This window comes from Orbicella franksi, chromosome 1, assembly GCF_964199315.1.
Source record: "Orbicella franksi chromosome 1, jaOrbFran1.1, whole genome shotgun sequence".
NCBI classification, from domain to species: Eukaryota; Metazoa; Cnidaria; class Anthozoa; order Scleractinia; family Merulinidae; genus Orbicella; species Orbicella franksi.
The window spans coordinates 41606227-41622148 of record NC_138145.1 but is presented as its reverse complement, the minus strand read 5'-3'; the positions used below and the strand labels follow the sequence as shown (position 1 = coordinate 41622148).

Below are 15922 nucleotides of genomic sequence, written 5' to 3'. Positions count from 1 at the left end.
AGTGTTGTATAGGGGTGTATAGTGCTGTATAGGGGTTTATAGTGCTGTATAAGGGTGTAAACTGCTGTATAGGGATGTATAGTGCTGTATATGGGTGTATAGTGCTGTATAGGGGTGTAAAGTGCTGTATAGTGGCGTATAGTGTTGTATAGGGGTGTATAGTGCTGTATAGGGGTTTATAGTGCTGTATAAGGGTGTAAACTGCTGCATAGGGATGTATAGTGCTGTATATGGGTGTATAGTGCTGTATAGGGGTGTATAGTGCTGTATAGGGGTGTATAGTGCTGTATAGTGCTGTTTAGGGGTGTATAGTGCTGTATAGGGGTGTATAGTGCTGTATAGGGGTGTATAGTGCTGTATAGGGGTGTGTAGTGCTGTATAGGGGTATATAGTGCTGTGTAGGGTTGTATAGTGCTATATAGGGGTGTATAGTACTGTATAGCGGTGTATAGTACTGTATGAGGATGTATAGGGCTGTTTAGGGGTGTATTGGTCGGATAATATACTTTGTGCTGATACATGAAGTTGACCCTCACTAGATGTTATTTAGATTTCTCCTTCGTCACTCACCACCGCGATTAATAGGGACGCCTGTTTGTAGGTTATGCTGAACTATTCCTCACAGAAACCGTCCATTCTGCGTCGCTGAAGACGAGCGTAGTTCAGGTTAGTACGTGTATATGTTTTCTATTTTACTTCGCGCCTTAGTATAAGTTGTAAAACTTGTATCGAGGTCGAAAATTGGTTCAAAATAGTCAATATCTTCGGATATCTTATCGATCCGTTTCTGTGTAGCGAAAACATGTGGAATCATGCACTAATTAATAACTTTCAGCCCGAGTGAATAACGCAATTGTGTTGAAAAATGTCTTTATTGCATACACTTCGCAGAAAACTCTTGAATTCTTGAATCTCAGAAATTTTTTATTCGATCTCGAAATCTCCCACGGCTGTATTTTGAGTCATGAGGTCTAGTTTTTGTGCGTGTCATCCGTCTCCAAGTCTAAAATCGTTTAAGCCACTGACAGGACCTAAGGGCCTCGGCGTCTCGATTCGCTTGTCTCGGATGTTAAATAGTAGGAGCAGTTTGGATAGAAGTACGAGTTGGACCGTTACATCCCAAGAATCCACACTCTACGCCGGTTTCTTGTTACAGTCGAGAAGACGCTCGGTACTCGATTGATGTGATAGTCAAACGCATAAGCCCTTGGCTTGAAAAACCGTTCTCCTTTTATACCATTTTGCACTCGTATTTCGATCTAAAGGTCGTTTACAAAGCCTACAAACATTTTGCGTGATATGAAATCGAAACTACAGTAAAAACCCGCGTGTAAGAACCTAGGGATGTAAGAATCTTCAGGCAGAAATTTGCTTTTTTAATACCCCAAAATATAAGAACCTGTTTAGCTAAACAAATTCCAATAGGTTCTTATATGTGGGGTTTAACTATTTAATTTATATATTTTTTTACTAAAAACCAAAAAGATGATCGAGAGTTTAGAAAATTGAATTGTTAAATGAAACTCAAAATGCACAATGTATGTTAAATTTGAACTGTTATTATGAAACAATTATTGCTACAATTTACAGAATGTATCATTTCTATGTAATCTTGGTCTTGGTTGAAATGCTCAATTGATCAATTAATGTTGTTGGACTTTTGGCAACATGGGTACATTAATAAATATTTATAATGAAGAACAGACCAGATTTTACACTATTTTCTGATAATCAACAACAATGTCTACTCTGTAGAAATTAAGAACCTAATTAAGAACCTAACACACATTTAGGATGAGGGTTCTGGCACAGCAGTGATAAAAATGGAAGAGAACGGGCAAAATAAGCCTCCCACGCTTAACTTCCCTCACAAGTTCGGGAAGTTAAGCGTGGGAGGCTTGTTTTGCCCGTTCTCTTCCATTTTTATCACTGCTGTGTCTAGAACCCTCATCATACGTGTGTGTGTCACGCAAAAAGTAAAACAAAAAAATTGGGTGACTTCGCGGGTCCAGCGAAGCTGTAACGGCTGTAACCAAAATGCGAGGATGTGCCAGCCTGCACTGGTATATACACAAAGTGTGCCAGAATTTTTTTCCTATTGAAGAATTATATGCACAGTATATACACCGAGATGGCTGCCGCAAGATATTCGTCCGATGTTCTGCGATCAAGCAACTGTCAACTTTCCGAGGCCATTCAAAACCTCCCTCCAGAGCTTCGTGAGAAAATTTACAAGGAGTATCTCGCAATAAAAAGGAGGCAAAGAAAGGAAATGGGTTAGGATGAGGTACATTATGATATTGAAGAGGCGCCATTGTGCGAAAAAAGCTCAAGAACTGTAATGGTCATGTTTTGTCGTAAATGCGACTCCTGTGGCCTAAAAGAACTCTGTTACGAATGCTATAAAAATGGAGAAAAACACTATCTCGGCAACCCCATATATGTTGAGAACGACTACGCCGAAATCTTTAAGAAATTTTACTGAGCGGCGACGATATAACCTTCGTTCGAAGGAAAAGTTTTGTTTTGAAATCTGTGAGTTGCGTGACGTTTTTCTCAGAAGACTGGAACCAAATATTTCCCAGGCCCTTGGACGAGCAGTACTGAAAAACATGGAAGTCACAACTCAAGATTTTTTTGTTTGGGCCGAAAAAAACGAACCAGAACAGAATTTACAAAAAAAATACGCTCAGTCAACGTGCTGTAAGTTATTTTTTCACCACAGAAGCTGCCGAAGTGAAGCGAGCAGGAGGAAACGAGAAAATAGCAAGATTTGATCGCAGCGTTCGATCGATAGTAACATGAAATATTCTTGAACAAGGTGCTCAATCGAGCCCGTTTAAGTTTTCTCTGCTTCTAGCATGGCTTCAACAACTTGATATGTCATCTGTCTGGACTCTTTCAGCCAAACGGGTGTAGAAAGTTCCATGAAAATAAAGCAAATCGCGTGGAAAAGCACAATCATTTTGGCCTTCAGAAGTACTGTTGTGATATAATTTATTCAGCCAATCTCTAATTATGCGTCAGTCAATTCCAGCAGTGCCCATCCCCCCCCCAGGCTAACCCCCGGGCATTAGCATTTTTTTAAAAAAATGGGCAAATTCCCCGGGGTGGGGGCACATAAGCTGTCTAAATGCCCCGGGGTGGGGACGAAGAAAGAGGGCAAATGCCCCGCCCCCGGGATCGCTCGCACGATCTGTCCTGAAGATCGCATCATTTGAATTCGCAAACCTTAAGTATTTCAACTCCACTTTCATGAATTTAAAAAATGCTAGGCTAGTTTTGAATGCGAAATGCGAAATAGTCGTGTTCACGACAGTGATTGTTTTGTGATAAACAAAATATAGTTCACCTTGTTGCTTATATTTATAAGCTTACAAGTAATGAAGAAATACCTGAAATTGAGAAAACATACCTTTAAAAACATCTACAAGTTTCTCTAGTACTTGACGGAGAAGCCATTGTTCGACAAACGCCTCGTCTTTCCCGATGAACTCATCCATGGCACTTTCAAAAAAACGTGTGTCAAATGCCCGGGGGTCGCCCCGGGGTACGCAAATGCCCAGCCCCCGGACTGTGATGAAATTGCGAATGCCCCACCCCCGGGACTGACAACATGAGCAAATGCCCCGCGGTTGCCCGGGGGGGGATGGGCACTGCTGGAATTGACTGATGCATTATAGCTCAAGTATGACATCATCTCGCCGTCCAAAAGCGCATGCGTATGTGTATATACTTCGAAATTTAGGAAAAGGACAGAGAAGCTACACCACAAGTGAAAGGGGAGGCGAACGGATCAATGTATATAGCTTGCTGCATTATACTATTTATCAGCAAGCAAATGAAGGTGCTTTTGGATGTGAGGTTGACCCCCTCTGATTCCTAATACGGCACGTACAGGCGCTTGTCAGGGGTATGGGGTGAGGCCGTCCACGGCGACAACCCCGGGTGAACCCGCCCCGGCCCAGTGGAGACTGGGGGGTGCTCAGAGGTCTCTCGGGATCTCAAACCTCGTTCCCACAGGTAAAATGGGAATCGACAGCCACCTGGTCAGCGGCGGGAAAGTCCTAGCCGGGGCTAGGCAAGAACAGCCAACGAGCACCCCCCGACAGGGCTTTTGCCCTTTTGTGTGACCTGTCACGCAACGTCACGCGTGACAGTAACGTAACACAGTCACGCAACGTCACGCGTGAAGGTAACGCGGAGTAACACAATCATCTTTTTTTAAAAAGACTTAGAGATAGTTTTGTGTTTTTCCGCTCAAAATTTAGTTCAAATTTGTGCTGTACTCCGCAAGTTTTTTTCTATATTCTTCCCGAACCTGGTTTCTTATTTTTTCAATATCTGGCTAGATTGGATTTGTTTGTTTTTGCGCAAAGTTTGAGCGTAAAGTCTCATTAAGTTGGCGATATTTCTGCATTTCACGTGTGATCAGTTGAAACTCCGTGTCAGAAACGCGATTATCATTCAGAGCTTGTGAGACAGATGTTTATCGAGTCATGTTTTGCAATAGCCAGAGAATGGATTCTCGAGTGCTTATTAACTTTGCATTCAAGCTTCTTGTTGACAACGGACAGGCCAGTGGAAACTGCGCCAGATAAAGCTGCTATCCCGGCAACAGGCTCGCCGATAACAATTCCAACACCAGTGAGTGATGTTGCAACAGCCCCAGAAGACAGAGCTGCCGTGACGGCGCCAAGGCCAACCGCGGAATAGTGAATCGCTTTCCGGGCTTTTTTATATTTTTTCAACACAAGCCTGTAATGCTCAACCTCAGCAGATATTTCTTTTTCAATTTTACTGATCTCAGTTAGCCGGAAATTCTCGGCATTTGTCGTTTCGGGAAGGCTTGGATAGATTCTTCTTTCATTCTCGGCAGGCGGCGCGCTTGGAGGTAACAGATTTGCTGAAGACATTGCGTATATAAAGAAATTTAATTTAACTCTAATTCAAAAAGAAGCGGGAAGCCTTTGAAATCAAAGAGTTCGCCATTTTCATCTTTCACGCTAATAGCGATGCTATTTATAAACTCGCCTGTAGAACAGTCTCGCAAAACCTGTTGCGGAGAACCATGGTAGCTCACCTTTTCATAAGGCTTCCCTTTCACATCAAACAAGGCTAAAACATCTGACCTTTTGCCATTGAACAGATTCCGTTCTGTGTCGATCAAATCACAATGAATGAAATATGTCGTTGGAGATCTAAGCCGTTTTACGAACGTTAATAATACGTTCTAATACCAAGCAAATACCAAGCAAATTGGCTAAATCGCGATCAAGTTCAATTGGTTTTGCCCCAGCCCCAAAATTTCTGATTACAAGCTGGCCAACAGGTTGGTTTATTGCTGTTTGCAACTCTTTATATTGATATTTGGCGAACAGACCGTCTATTTCTTTTGCCATTCTTTTTAAACTGTAATGCCCTGGGAGTAATTTACTAACTGATAAAGCTATATCTTTGTCTTTATCTCCCAAGGTGGCTGAACCTTCATTTTTCAAAGTGTCCCAGCTGTTGAATAAACTACAAGATATGAGTTTCATGAAATGTACTTTCGGTATCGGTTCTTCAAAATATATAGTCTCTCCGTTCTCTTGCGTGACAATAGTGAGAACAACCATTTTATATTTAACAAACAAAAATTGTGTTCAAATACAATGGCGAATTTGTGGAAAGATCCTGAGTTTGTGAAAAAAGCGGATGCTGCGAAGAAAAAGGCGTAGACAAATTTTTTAAATCACTTTCCAAAAGCCGGTTCGTTTCACAAGAAAGCATCGACGAGAAAAACAACGCAACCGCAGAGGTGTTTTTCAAAGAAAGCGAAGGCTCGTTTCAAAGTGTCTTCGGTTCAGACAGGCGGTATTGGAGCGCGGAAATGAAACAAGCCCTTGGTTTGGGAGACAGCGGAGGTTTTCCTTACCAATTGTCGCCACTTGGTTCAAAAGTTTCCTTACCCATCCCTGCGGTACCTTTCGACGGAAAAGCGCCAAGCTTGAAGAAAATATTCAACGCCGAAATCAAAATCTACGTCACGCCTGACCAATATTTCACGTCAAAATTCAGAGAAATATTTCAAGAAATCAAACTCAGGCATACTTCTGGAACCGAATCAAAACACTGGTTAGGAGGGCCAGACATGAAATATTGGCCGCAACAGCTCAACTTCGCAGTTTTCTGCGCCACACAAGGTTGCGGAGTTTCTCGCGAAATCTTTGACAGCGGGATGAATCTCTCCCCGCGGATAAGAGCTTTTTATATCTTCCACGTGTATTTCACGGTCAGGCGCATTTTGTACCAGCTAGGAGGAATTCAGAGCATAAGCACTTTGCCTGGAGACCCGACGTTCAGCCAAATGAACAATCATTATGACGTTGCTTCGTACAAAAGGATATACGACGAGTTCGGCATAGACCCCTCGAGCGATTTTCGCTTCACACAACGGAAAAACCACGGCTTGGGAAGTGTATACATTGGCGTGACAGGACACGGGCCGTTGAAAACAGGAACCGCTTATCCAGGAGGGTTCTATAAATTCAGTGATGAAGGCGGTGCGGCAAGCAAAGGAAATCTGCTTTCTTTCATTGAACCTGATGCCGTGGCCCAGTATGACTGGTTCGCGCCAAACACAGCATCCGGTTTGACGCAGGTGGGCTTGTCGAGAATCAACCAGTCAATCGAGGCTTTCGTTTACTGCGTCCTAGGCGCGCAGGTGAACGTCCGCAGCAGCATTCTCGGCTCTGGTGGCCGGGCGAAAGAAGCCCAAAGCGAGTTCCTGGTGCTGATGGAAGACGCGATCAGACAGCCCGACCTGGCCAAGAGCGTGCAAAGGTACCAGTTCGCGGTGGATCAAGCGAAGGTCAGGCTCCATCTTGCTGTAGCCCCCATGGCCTGGCTTATGCCTGCGCAAATGATAATAAACACCGAAAGCACGATCGGTTACAACAACAAGCTGAAACAGGCGGTCTCCGGGATGAAACTGGGGGTCAACAACGAGGTAAACCCGGAAACAAAAAAAGCTGCGCTCAAACTCATGGCAGGCGGCCCGTCAAAAATTAACCCTCCCAACAGCCATCCTTCAAACCCGATACACAAAGCCGCAACAGCCGAATAAAACCGAGCACATGAATGCGACAAAGTTTTACACCGGTGATAAGTTCGTGCTTGTTATTGACATGCGCTCCATGGCCGATAAGTCGATGCACGGCAGCGGCACCCGCATTGTGAACAGTACAGACGGGGTCCAGCTGGAAATTGAGCGGAAAGCCGAAGGCTCAGAAGACGTGAAATGCCATGTAGTCGTAATCTCCGACTCCCAGTTCAACCTTATGGAAAGACAGCTAGAACCTGTACAGTTTTAATATGGACCCAAGCAAGATACCCTTCAACGCTCTCATTGTGGGGCCGACGAATTCAGGCAAATCAAGGTTTGTGTTGGACCAGATCTACGGCCCTTTCCGCTTCAAGTTCGACTACATCGTGCTCATCTGCCCGACATTCGCGCACAACAAGACCTACCACAGAATTGGTGAAAATGATCCAAGAATGGATGTGATAGTATGCGAGCAGCACGACGTGGAAAAATGGTTGAAGCTAGTGAGATGGCTTTTCGAGGGCGCCAACACGCTCATAATCCGCGATGACTGCGCAGCCTCCAAAGATGTGAAAGGGCGTACAGGCGAGCTGGTGAATCTCGCCTTTTCTGCTCGACATATGGGCATCAGCGTTTGGGTGCTGACCCAGAAGATGACCGGCATAACATCTTCCTTCCGGGAGAACGTGGCGGCGATCGTTCTCTTTTACACCGGCCAAGACCACGAAAGCCATCTTCGATGATTACGCTGGCGAGCTCTCCCCGGATGAGTACAAAGGTCTGGTTTCAAAGCTGAAAGAGCGAAAGTTCTCTTATCTTGTGTTCTCGCTTCTTCACCCCTACGGGGTAAAGTTATTTTGAATAAAACAATGAAAGTTGAATATAGCCTTGAACAATGGCTGAAGAAGAGGCCGCGTTAGCAGAAGTTATGAACCTACTTCAAACCGAGCCCGAGCCACCGAGTGGTCCAGCAGGTGGCATAGTTCCAACCGCCCCCGGACCTGACATTCCTTCTCTTCGTGAGCAGCTGGCCGTGCTGGTGTCTACAGGCAAAGCCAAAGAGGCCATCGGAGTGCAGTTAACCCACGAGCAGGTTAAGCGCCTGAGCGACAAAGAGGTCGAGAAATACACCAAACGCTACGAGACGTACGTGGGCTCAAAGACAACAGAAAGCCTGATCGACAGCTTTATTTTTCTTGTAACCAAAGCGGTCGGAATGGCCGTTGACATCAAAGACATCGACGCTTACCGAAAAGAACTCAGAAACGACTACATCATAAACAAAGAGTTCTCCAATCTGGCCGGCAACCTTGCTTTGAAGTGCGGCCGGTTTCTTGCTGCGGCCAACGCGGCGCTAATCACCACAAAACACATTGACTTTAACTCGCATTTGGAGAGAAAGGCCGAACAGAAATTGAAAGAAATTCCTCAACAGCAATCCTCAACTCCCGCTGAGTGATTGCATAACGACCGCAGAGTAATTTCTAAGCATTATTATATTTGCTCAGCATACGCATTTGTTTCAGAATGTCTACCGAACAATCCGAGAGCGCGCCTCAGGGCGAGACCCAGACAGCCCCTGCCGTCGATATCACACAGCAAGCGACAACTCCAACTGCAACCACGCGCGTAAAAAATCCCAAGCGTGTGGCTGCTGGAAAAAGGGTTTCTGAAAGAACGCAGCTGGCCCGGGAGCAACAGAAAAAAGCCGCTGAGGCTTATTATAATTTGGTGAACAACAAGGCGGAAGCCACCACAGCGGCCCCTGAGCCAGCCCCGACTACAGAAGGCGAAAGCCCAAAGAGCAGCGGAGAAAAAAATAGCAGCCTCAGCACTACCCAATGGCTTGCTGTTGCCAGCATAGTCGTTTCACTGGTCGGGATTTATTACAAACGGGAAGAGCTCAAGGCCGTATTCGACAAAAAAACGCCGGTGCCCGCGCCTGAGCCCGCGCGTGTTGAGCCAGAACCTGCTCGCGCGACACAGCCAAAAGGATTAAAAAAAATGATTTAAACTTTTGAGTGTAAAATATATCACGATGCCAAAAGCAAGCATTGCACAGATTCTAATCTCTTCAGCCGCAATTGGTGGCATTTCGCTGTTATGGTGCGACTTTACCGTAAAGGCTTTCAAAAAAAATCATGTATCTTGCCGACGAAACATTTTTTGAAACGTCCGCAGAAAGGGCAATGAAAAGAGAAATGGAAAGAAGAATAAAAGAAAAAGATGAAGAAATAAAAAGAATAAAAGAAGAAAAAGAAGAAGAAGAAGAGATATATATGAATTAATTTTGTTCTAAAATTTTGTTTTTATTTATATCAACCGCTATCATGTCCGACAACAAGCTTGTCAAGACCGTCATTGACGCCGCTACTCTCACTGGCTTAGCCGCTGGCATCGGCTGGGCCTTAAAAAAGGTTGTGAAAGAGAATTTCACTTCTGATCCCAGCAGCAGCGTGATGAATTACGTGCAGTTCACCGCCGTCATGGCGGGCAGCATTGCGCTCAAAAAGTACCTCGAGGACCAAAAAATCCTTCCAACCAGCGTCTGAAATTAATGATTTAAAAAAAAGACTCTGATATATAACAACATGGCGAGCATCGCGATTATGGTTGGCGGGGCTGTGTTGAACGCAACGGCTTTTATCGAAGGCAATTATCTGGCGAGGGCGCTCGGCGGGGGCGACAAAGCTGCGCTTGAAGAAAAAAAGCCCCATGACAAAGCTCTCGAGGCGTACCAAGCGGCTTACGCCAAATACACGCGCGACCGCACCCATCTTCTCGACTGGATTGCGACCAACGCGCAAATAAAGGCGGAGGCCAAGCAGAACTTCACCAACACTGACTATGCCTTCAAACTCTACAACCAGGCGCATCCTGACGAGCGAATGATACCCCCCAAAGAGCCCAAGTTCTCAGATTTCTATCAGCCGAGCGAGCAGCAGAAAAATGGTGAACTCATGTTCGTGGGCGCCGGGGCTCTCGCTCTGAGCTACGCAGCCTTCCGGTTCCTTTAAACTTTTTTACGCCTTACTTATAGTATGGTATGGACGCCAAACTCGCAAAGATATACTACGGCCCCGGGGGCTACTGGAAAGGTATCTCCGCGATCAAAAAATTAGCCGAAGCTGCCAAGGTACCTGAAGAAACCGCAAAAAAGTGGCTGATCAAGCAAGCGCTCTGGCAGATATTCCTCCCCGCACCGAAGCGAATTCCTCGACCGAAATTCGACGTTCCCACACCCAATGCGGTCCACCAGGCGGACCTTCTTTTTCTGCCGCACGACAAACTACCCCGCGGGCGCAAAGTTTTCAAATACGCGCTGACCGTTGTCGACGTGGCCAGCCGCTACAAAGAGGCCGAGCCCCTGACTTCGGAAAATTCTCATGAGGTAGCCCAGGCATTTCAGAAGATTTACAAGCGCTCGCCTCTCAAATGGCCTGAAATGCTGCAGGTTGACCCCGGGCGCGAATTCATGGGCGCTGTCTTAAAAGAGATGGAAAAACACAAAACATATATCCGGCGCGGGCGGGTTGACATTCACCGCGACCAGGCCATTGTCGAACGTTTCAACCGCACCCTGGCTGAGCGGTTGTTCGGGCGCCAGTACGCAGTGGAAATGCTACTCTCTGAGGGCCAGCGGTCCACTGCCTGGGTGAAAAGACTTCCAGAAGTTGTTGCTGCTCTGAACAATGAGGTAACAGCCCTTATCGGCAAGAAACCCGCCGTTGCCATCAAAGAAAAATCTGTTTATGCAAGGCCGTCGACACCTTATTCAAGGCCTGTTGGGAAAAACGAAAAAATACTCCCCGCCCTTGTCCAAGTTCGTTATCTCTACCAGCCCGGCGAGCTTGATGGTGGGGTAAAAAGAGCCACAGACCGAATCTGGTCTTTGAAAGTTTACAGCATTGAAAGATCTTTCACCAAACCGGATCAATCCGTTCTCTACTATCTACGCGACGGTCCCAAGCGCGGCTTCGTTCGTGAAGAACTGCTGGTTGTCCCTCCAAACACACAATTACCCCCAGAGCAACTTTGAAACTTCAGCTTCTAACTCTCTAAGTTCATCATCCGTTAATGTAGGCAATATATCAAAGCTGGTGTACCCGTAAGCTTTTGAATGGATACCATCGTCACCTATCCATCTCTTTGAATCGAACGGTGAAAGCGAAATTTTGTTTAGATGCATGCCGTAGATCTCGTGTCCCTCGCTTCGAAGAATGTTCCTTCCATGCCATTGCTGCTTCGCACCAAAAAGCGTTTCCTTGTACTTTTCATGCGTTATTTGTTTCTTGACAACGCTCTTTTTTACGCCCTTCGCTTTTTTGATATTTTTTTCGTCCGCCTTCAAGATAGAGTACATTTTCGGTCTCAGACACACGCACTCTGTTATGGGGGTTCTGGCGCACTCGTCTTTCATCTTTCTCAAGACCTTTTTGTTCACGTTTGAGTAGAGTGGGTGCTCTTTCGGGTAGTCGCTTGTGTCGTAGTGGCTTATGTTCTTTTCTATGTCTTCGTAAACGTCTTCTGTTTCTATCTCAAGCAGAAGGCTGTCCGTGTCTGTGTACAGGAGTTCACACTTAGAACCGTACTGCTTTTTCAAGTGGTTGTAGAAGAAGTCGTACATCAGGATCTTGCTGTTCTCAAGGATCGTCATCCCCGTGTAGACTGGCTTGTTGAGAAGCAGCTTGCTTTTTCACATGTCGATTCCTGCCATGTCGTTTGAAAATATAACATGCCTTGAGTACAAAGGGCTGGCGATCAATTTCCTTATTTTGCCCCTCTCATTGCTGCGCACTATTTTTATGTCAACGCGGTTACGCAGGTTTTCCATGGTTTTGCCGAAAACTGAGTTATTCATTAGCTTGTAAAAGTTCTTTTGAAAGTCGCTCTTTGGGTTTTTCCTGAATTCTGTGTTCATCCGGATGTACGGCTCGATCCAACACTCCAAAACCTTGTGCACGCGCTTCAGCTTCATGCCCTGCTTCAGATAAAACTGCAGGTTTCTGTAATGCACGACATGGTTCCTTTTGTCCTCAAGTGTCAGCAGCAGCTTCTTGCTGTCCGGGGATTTCAGCTCCAGGTCATTCATCAACCTCTTTTGGTATTCCGACATACATTCTTTTTTCACGACCTTTTTCTCCGGCGCCAAGGGATAGCTGTTGTGCTCCTCATGCAGTTCTGCTGGATATTCAAGATCAACCTCAAGAATCCATCCATTCTTTGCGTTTTCTTTTTTCTTTAGGATCTCCTCCTCTGTGGGCATAACACGTTTCCACTTGAAATCTCTTTTCGGGAGGGGCTTGCTCATTGCCCATCCGTAAAGGTTGTTTTCGTCGAGATACATGATGTATTTTTTTGGCTTGCTTGGGTCATAGTCCGGTACTAGCGGGTTGTTTGCCTTAGCGTATCTCTTGCTTACCATGGAGATTCCGCCCCGCATTCCCCTTTCCACGAAGAGATGCATTTCAAGGTCTGGGAATAACTCAAGCTCGATCCCCGTCTTTTTCAAGAGCGCGTCCCAGGAGAGGCCTGGCGACGTGTAATAATGCGCCGGATCTAACCCGTACTGCTCTGGGGACAGGTTTCGGAAGTTCTCAAAAACATCCGCCAGCAGCGCGACATCCGTTTTCACGAAAAGATCGTGATAATCGCCCAACGTTTTGCATTCGAAAGCCTCCCAGACAGTCTGCGCGTGCGCGTACTCTTCGTCCGTTATGTGCTCGTCGTTCAGCTTGCTGTAAAACTTCTCTTTGTCCGGAAGCCTTGTCTCGCAGAATCTCCCCCATGAGTCCATGAACTCGTAAGGGTAGATCCCTTTTTTGTAAAGAAGGTCGCTGCCCTTCGAAATCAATGTCTCCTTCGGTGTTGCGCTTACAAGTGAATCAAGGCTTCCTTGCAAAACGTTCAAGCTGTCGATGAAACGCAGACCTCCGACTGAAAATGTGATGTATTTCTCCATGTTGTTGGCGACGCATTTCACCTCTTTCTGCAGCTGCGACATCGCTTGCATTAAATGGTGTGCGTCGTAGCCCCTCAGGTTGTGAAATACAACTGGTATTTGGTCCGTCTTGGGATTTATTCGCAATTTCTTATTGCATTCGCTGTGCGCGGTTCCGCGGTACCTGCCCGTTATGTGGCAATGGTCCTTTACTGAGTCTCTGAAGTTTTTCTGAAGTAAAGGGTTTCCACAGTACTTACAATTTTCCTGTGATTTTGCTTCCAACTGGTCTTTTTTGTCTGCCAGTCTTTTTAGCCTTTGAACACCCCATTTCTGCTCTTTCTGTGCCATGTAAAAACATTTTTTGTGACCTTGACCCCAATAACTGCATTTTTCACTGCCTTCTTCACCTGCTTCTTCGCTGTTCCAAACAGGCAAAGAATCTAAGAATTCGTCTTTTGTCAGACTTTTGTTACAAATGTGGCAATCAGTTGCTTTTTTGAATTTTTCCCAGTCTTCAGCCGTCATCACAATCGGCTTTGGTGCGGCCAAACTCTCTCTTATTTTCACCTCTTTCTGCAGAATGTCACTTAAAAACGTTCCCACCGCGTTTTCACCCCTGTAAACCTTTGACCCTAAAACTTCACCGTCGCTTCTCACAACCATGTAAGAGTACCCGCACGCCTCGTGCCTTTCGGTCTTCTCTGTGTAGCTTCTTTGCATGCTCTCTGGCCCGCGCTCACACCCTGGAATCTTTCTCACTAAAGCCTCGAAGTCCGCATAAATCACGTAGGGCATTTTCATCTGTTTGTGATGGTTTTGGAAGGAAAGGGTGTTTTTCCCCTCCTCTGGCATCTCGATCCTTGTCGGCACGCCGTTCACTCCGTTGCAATATTTTTTGTGGTCCTCGAGCAAGTCTGCTCTTGAGAAACCAGTTAAGCACATCACGCAAAAGTGCTTTGCATTTCTGTTTTTGCTCTGATCGAAGAGCAAAGCGTTCAACCGTTTTACACAACAATAGTGCTGAATTTCCCCTGACTCAATTAACATCAGGTTTATCCACCGCACGTTCGCCTCTTTTTTGTTTTTCCTGTACACAACCACACAATTGTCTTCCCAGCCAAATACATTTATTGCGAGGTTTGCGTTGTGCGCCTCAAGCTTCTTTATTTGATCAAATGGTGTTGGGAAGACAATGCCTTTGTAGTTAATACCATCGTTAACCGGATATTTGCTTGGTCTTTGCGGATTCTTTCCATCTTTTGGAGGGAATAAAGCGGCTCTGAGTGCCCACTTCAAACATTCGTTATCCCTGTTTTGCACGTTGATTATTGCCTTCTTTTTTGCCAGTTTGGCTGGAAGAGGTAAATAGGTTCCTCCGCGAAGTGGCTTATAGCGTGCGACATTCACCTACGCAATCTCTATCTTTTCAACTTCCCATCCAGATCCATTCTCAGACCAGTGTTCTATTTCTCCTTTTGCTTTTTCCATGAATTCGTCAAATTTTTGTTTTATCTGGTCCTCCTCATTTCTGTTGAAAACGTGCGTGTCTTTTTCTTTAAAATAATGACTCATTTGTTGCGTTTCACGGTTTCTTTCTATTGAAAACTTTACTTGTAACCCAAAACTTACTTTTACGATTTTTAACTTTTGGATTTCTTGTTCAACCAAATCAGTGATCTTTTCTTTATTTTCTCTTGCAAACATTAAAAGATCTTTATTGTTTGGATTTCTTTCGGATACATCCATTCTCCACACACGAAGCCATTCTTGGAAATTATTTTTGGATATTTGAAACCCGTCATATAATACGGTTAAATCTGGTTCTAATGGTTCGGGTAGGTTTCTGTTTTCCTCCCTCGGTATTCGGCCGTAAAACATTTGCAGAACATCGGAGGAATATCTTGCGGCAGCCATCTCGGCGTATATACTGTGCATATAATTCTTCAATAGGAAAAAATTCTGGCACACTTTGTGTATATACCAGTGCCGGCTGGCACATCCGCGCATTTTGGTTACAGCCGTTACAGCTTCGCTGGACCCGCGAAGTCACCCAATTTTTTTTGTTTTACTTTTTGCGTGACACACACATGTATGATGAGGGTTCTGGACACAGCAGTGATAAAAATGGAAGAGAACGGGCAAAATAAGCCTCCCACGCTTAACCTCCCGAACTTGTGAGGGAAGTTAAGCGTGGGAGGCTTATTTTGCCCGTTCTCTTCCATTTTTATCACTGCTGTGCCAGAACCCTCATCATACATGTGTGTACCTACTTAGTCTAATTTGTCAATAAGTACCCCATAATACAAGAACCTCTTTTGCCAAACTCTGAAAAAAGTAGGCTCTTACACGCGCGGTAGTCTGTAGTCAGCATAATTGTCAATCAACTTTCCGTTACGGTCTAGCGTCCTTTGGTCGCTCATATTTCATTCCTGCTTGGTTGCTGTAACCGTGGATGTTACTAAAACTGGTAACGGGGAATGGGGAACGGGAGTCTGGGAATATCTTCTCACTCTGTGCGCGAGCTGTCATACCAATTTGTGGCCTGGTCGGTTTGTTAAAGACAAGATATATGAAGAAACGAGCATGGAATATTTCACAATAATGCTAATTTTGGTGAAAGATGACTGCGGAAAAGCGGAAAAGTATGTTTTGAGACGATATGTTGTCACGCATCGGCCAAAAAATAGTCAGTCTTTATGGCTTACTGTATTTTGCGAAACAGAACGAAACGTATAAACCTGTTCTGAAATGAACGGCTTACTGTATTTTACGAAACGAAACGAAACGAAAGGGATGGACCGGTACTGAAACGAACATATCAAGTATCACAACAGCCAGATTCCTCTGTGCGATAACCTAAACAAGGAATAAAACAGCGGAAGTGTAGAATT

The 15922-nt window shown here is 45.2% G+C and overlaps 2 protein-coding genes across 2 annotated transcripts in view; one reads left to right on the top strand and one right to left on the bottom strand.

Moving 5' to 3' along the window:
• The first annotated feature begins 5872 nt into the window (after window positions 1–5872).
• On the top strand, window positions 5873–7108 carry LOC145481758 (uncharacterized). The gene is made up of 2 exons (XM_081460289.1): window positions 5873–6048; window positions 6088–7108. Exons 1-2 carry the CDS (start codon window positions 5873–5875, stop codon window positions 7106–7108), a joined length of 1197 nt encoding a protein of 398 aa, XP_081316415.1.
• Window positions 7109–11646: 4538 nt separating this feature from the next.
• The window catches only part of LOC145481309 (uncharacterized), a 100632-nt gene continuing 96356 nt past the window's right edge, over window positions 11647–15922 (bottom strand). Inside the window, exon 2 of the mRNA XM_081459774.1 lies at window positions 11647–15835. Within this exon, the coding sequence (XP_081315900.1) occupies window positions 11784–14078 (2295 nt within the window). The 5' untranslated portion in view covers window positions 14079–15835 and the 3' untranslated portion in view covers window positions 11647–11783. The remainder of the gene's footprint in view (window positions 15836–15922) is intronic.

Excerpts from the sequence above, each read along its gene's own strand:
- LOC145481758 (XM_081460289.1), top strand. The coding sequence starts at position 5,873 with ATGAAACAAGCCCTTGGTTTGGGAGACAGCGGAGGTTTTCCTTACCAA. Across the intron at positions 6,049-6,087 it reads ACGCCTGACCAATATTTCAC|GCATACTTCTGGAACCGAAT; the intron begins GTCAAAATTCAG and ends AATCAAACTCAG.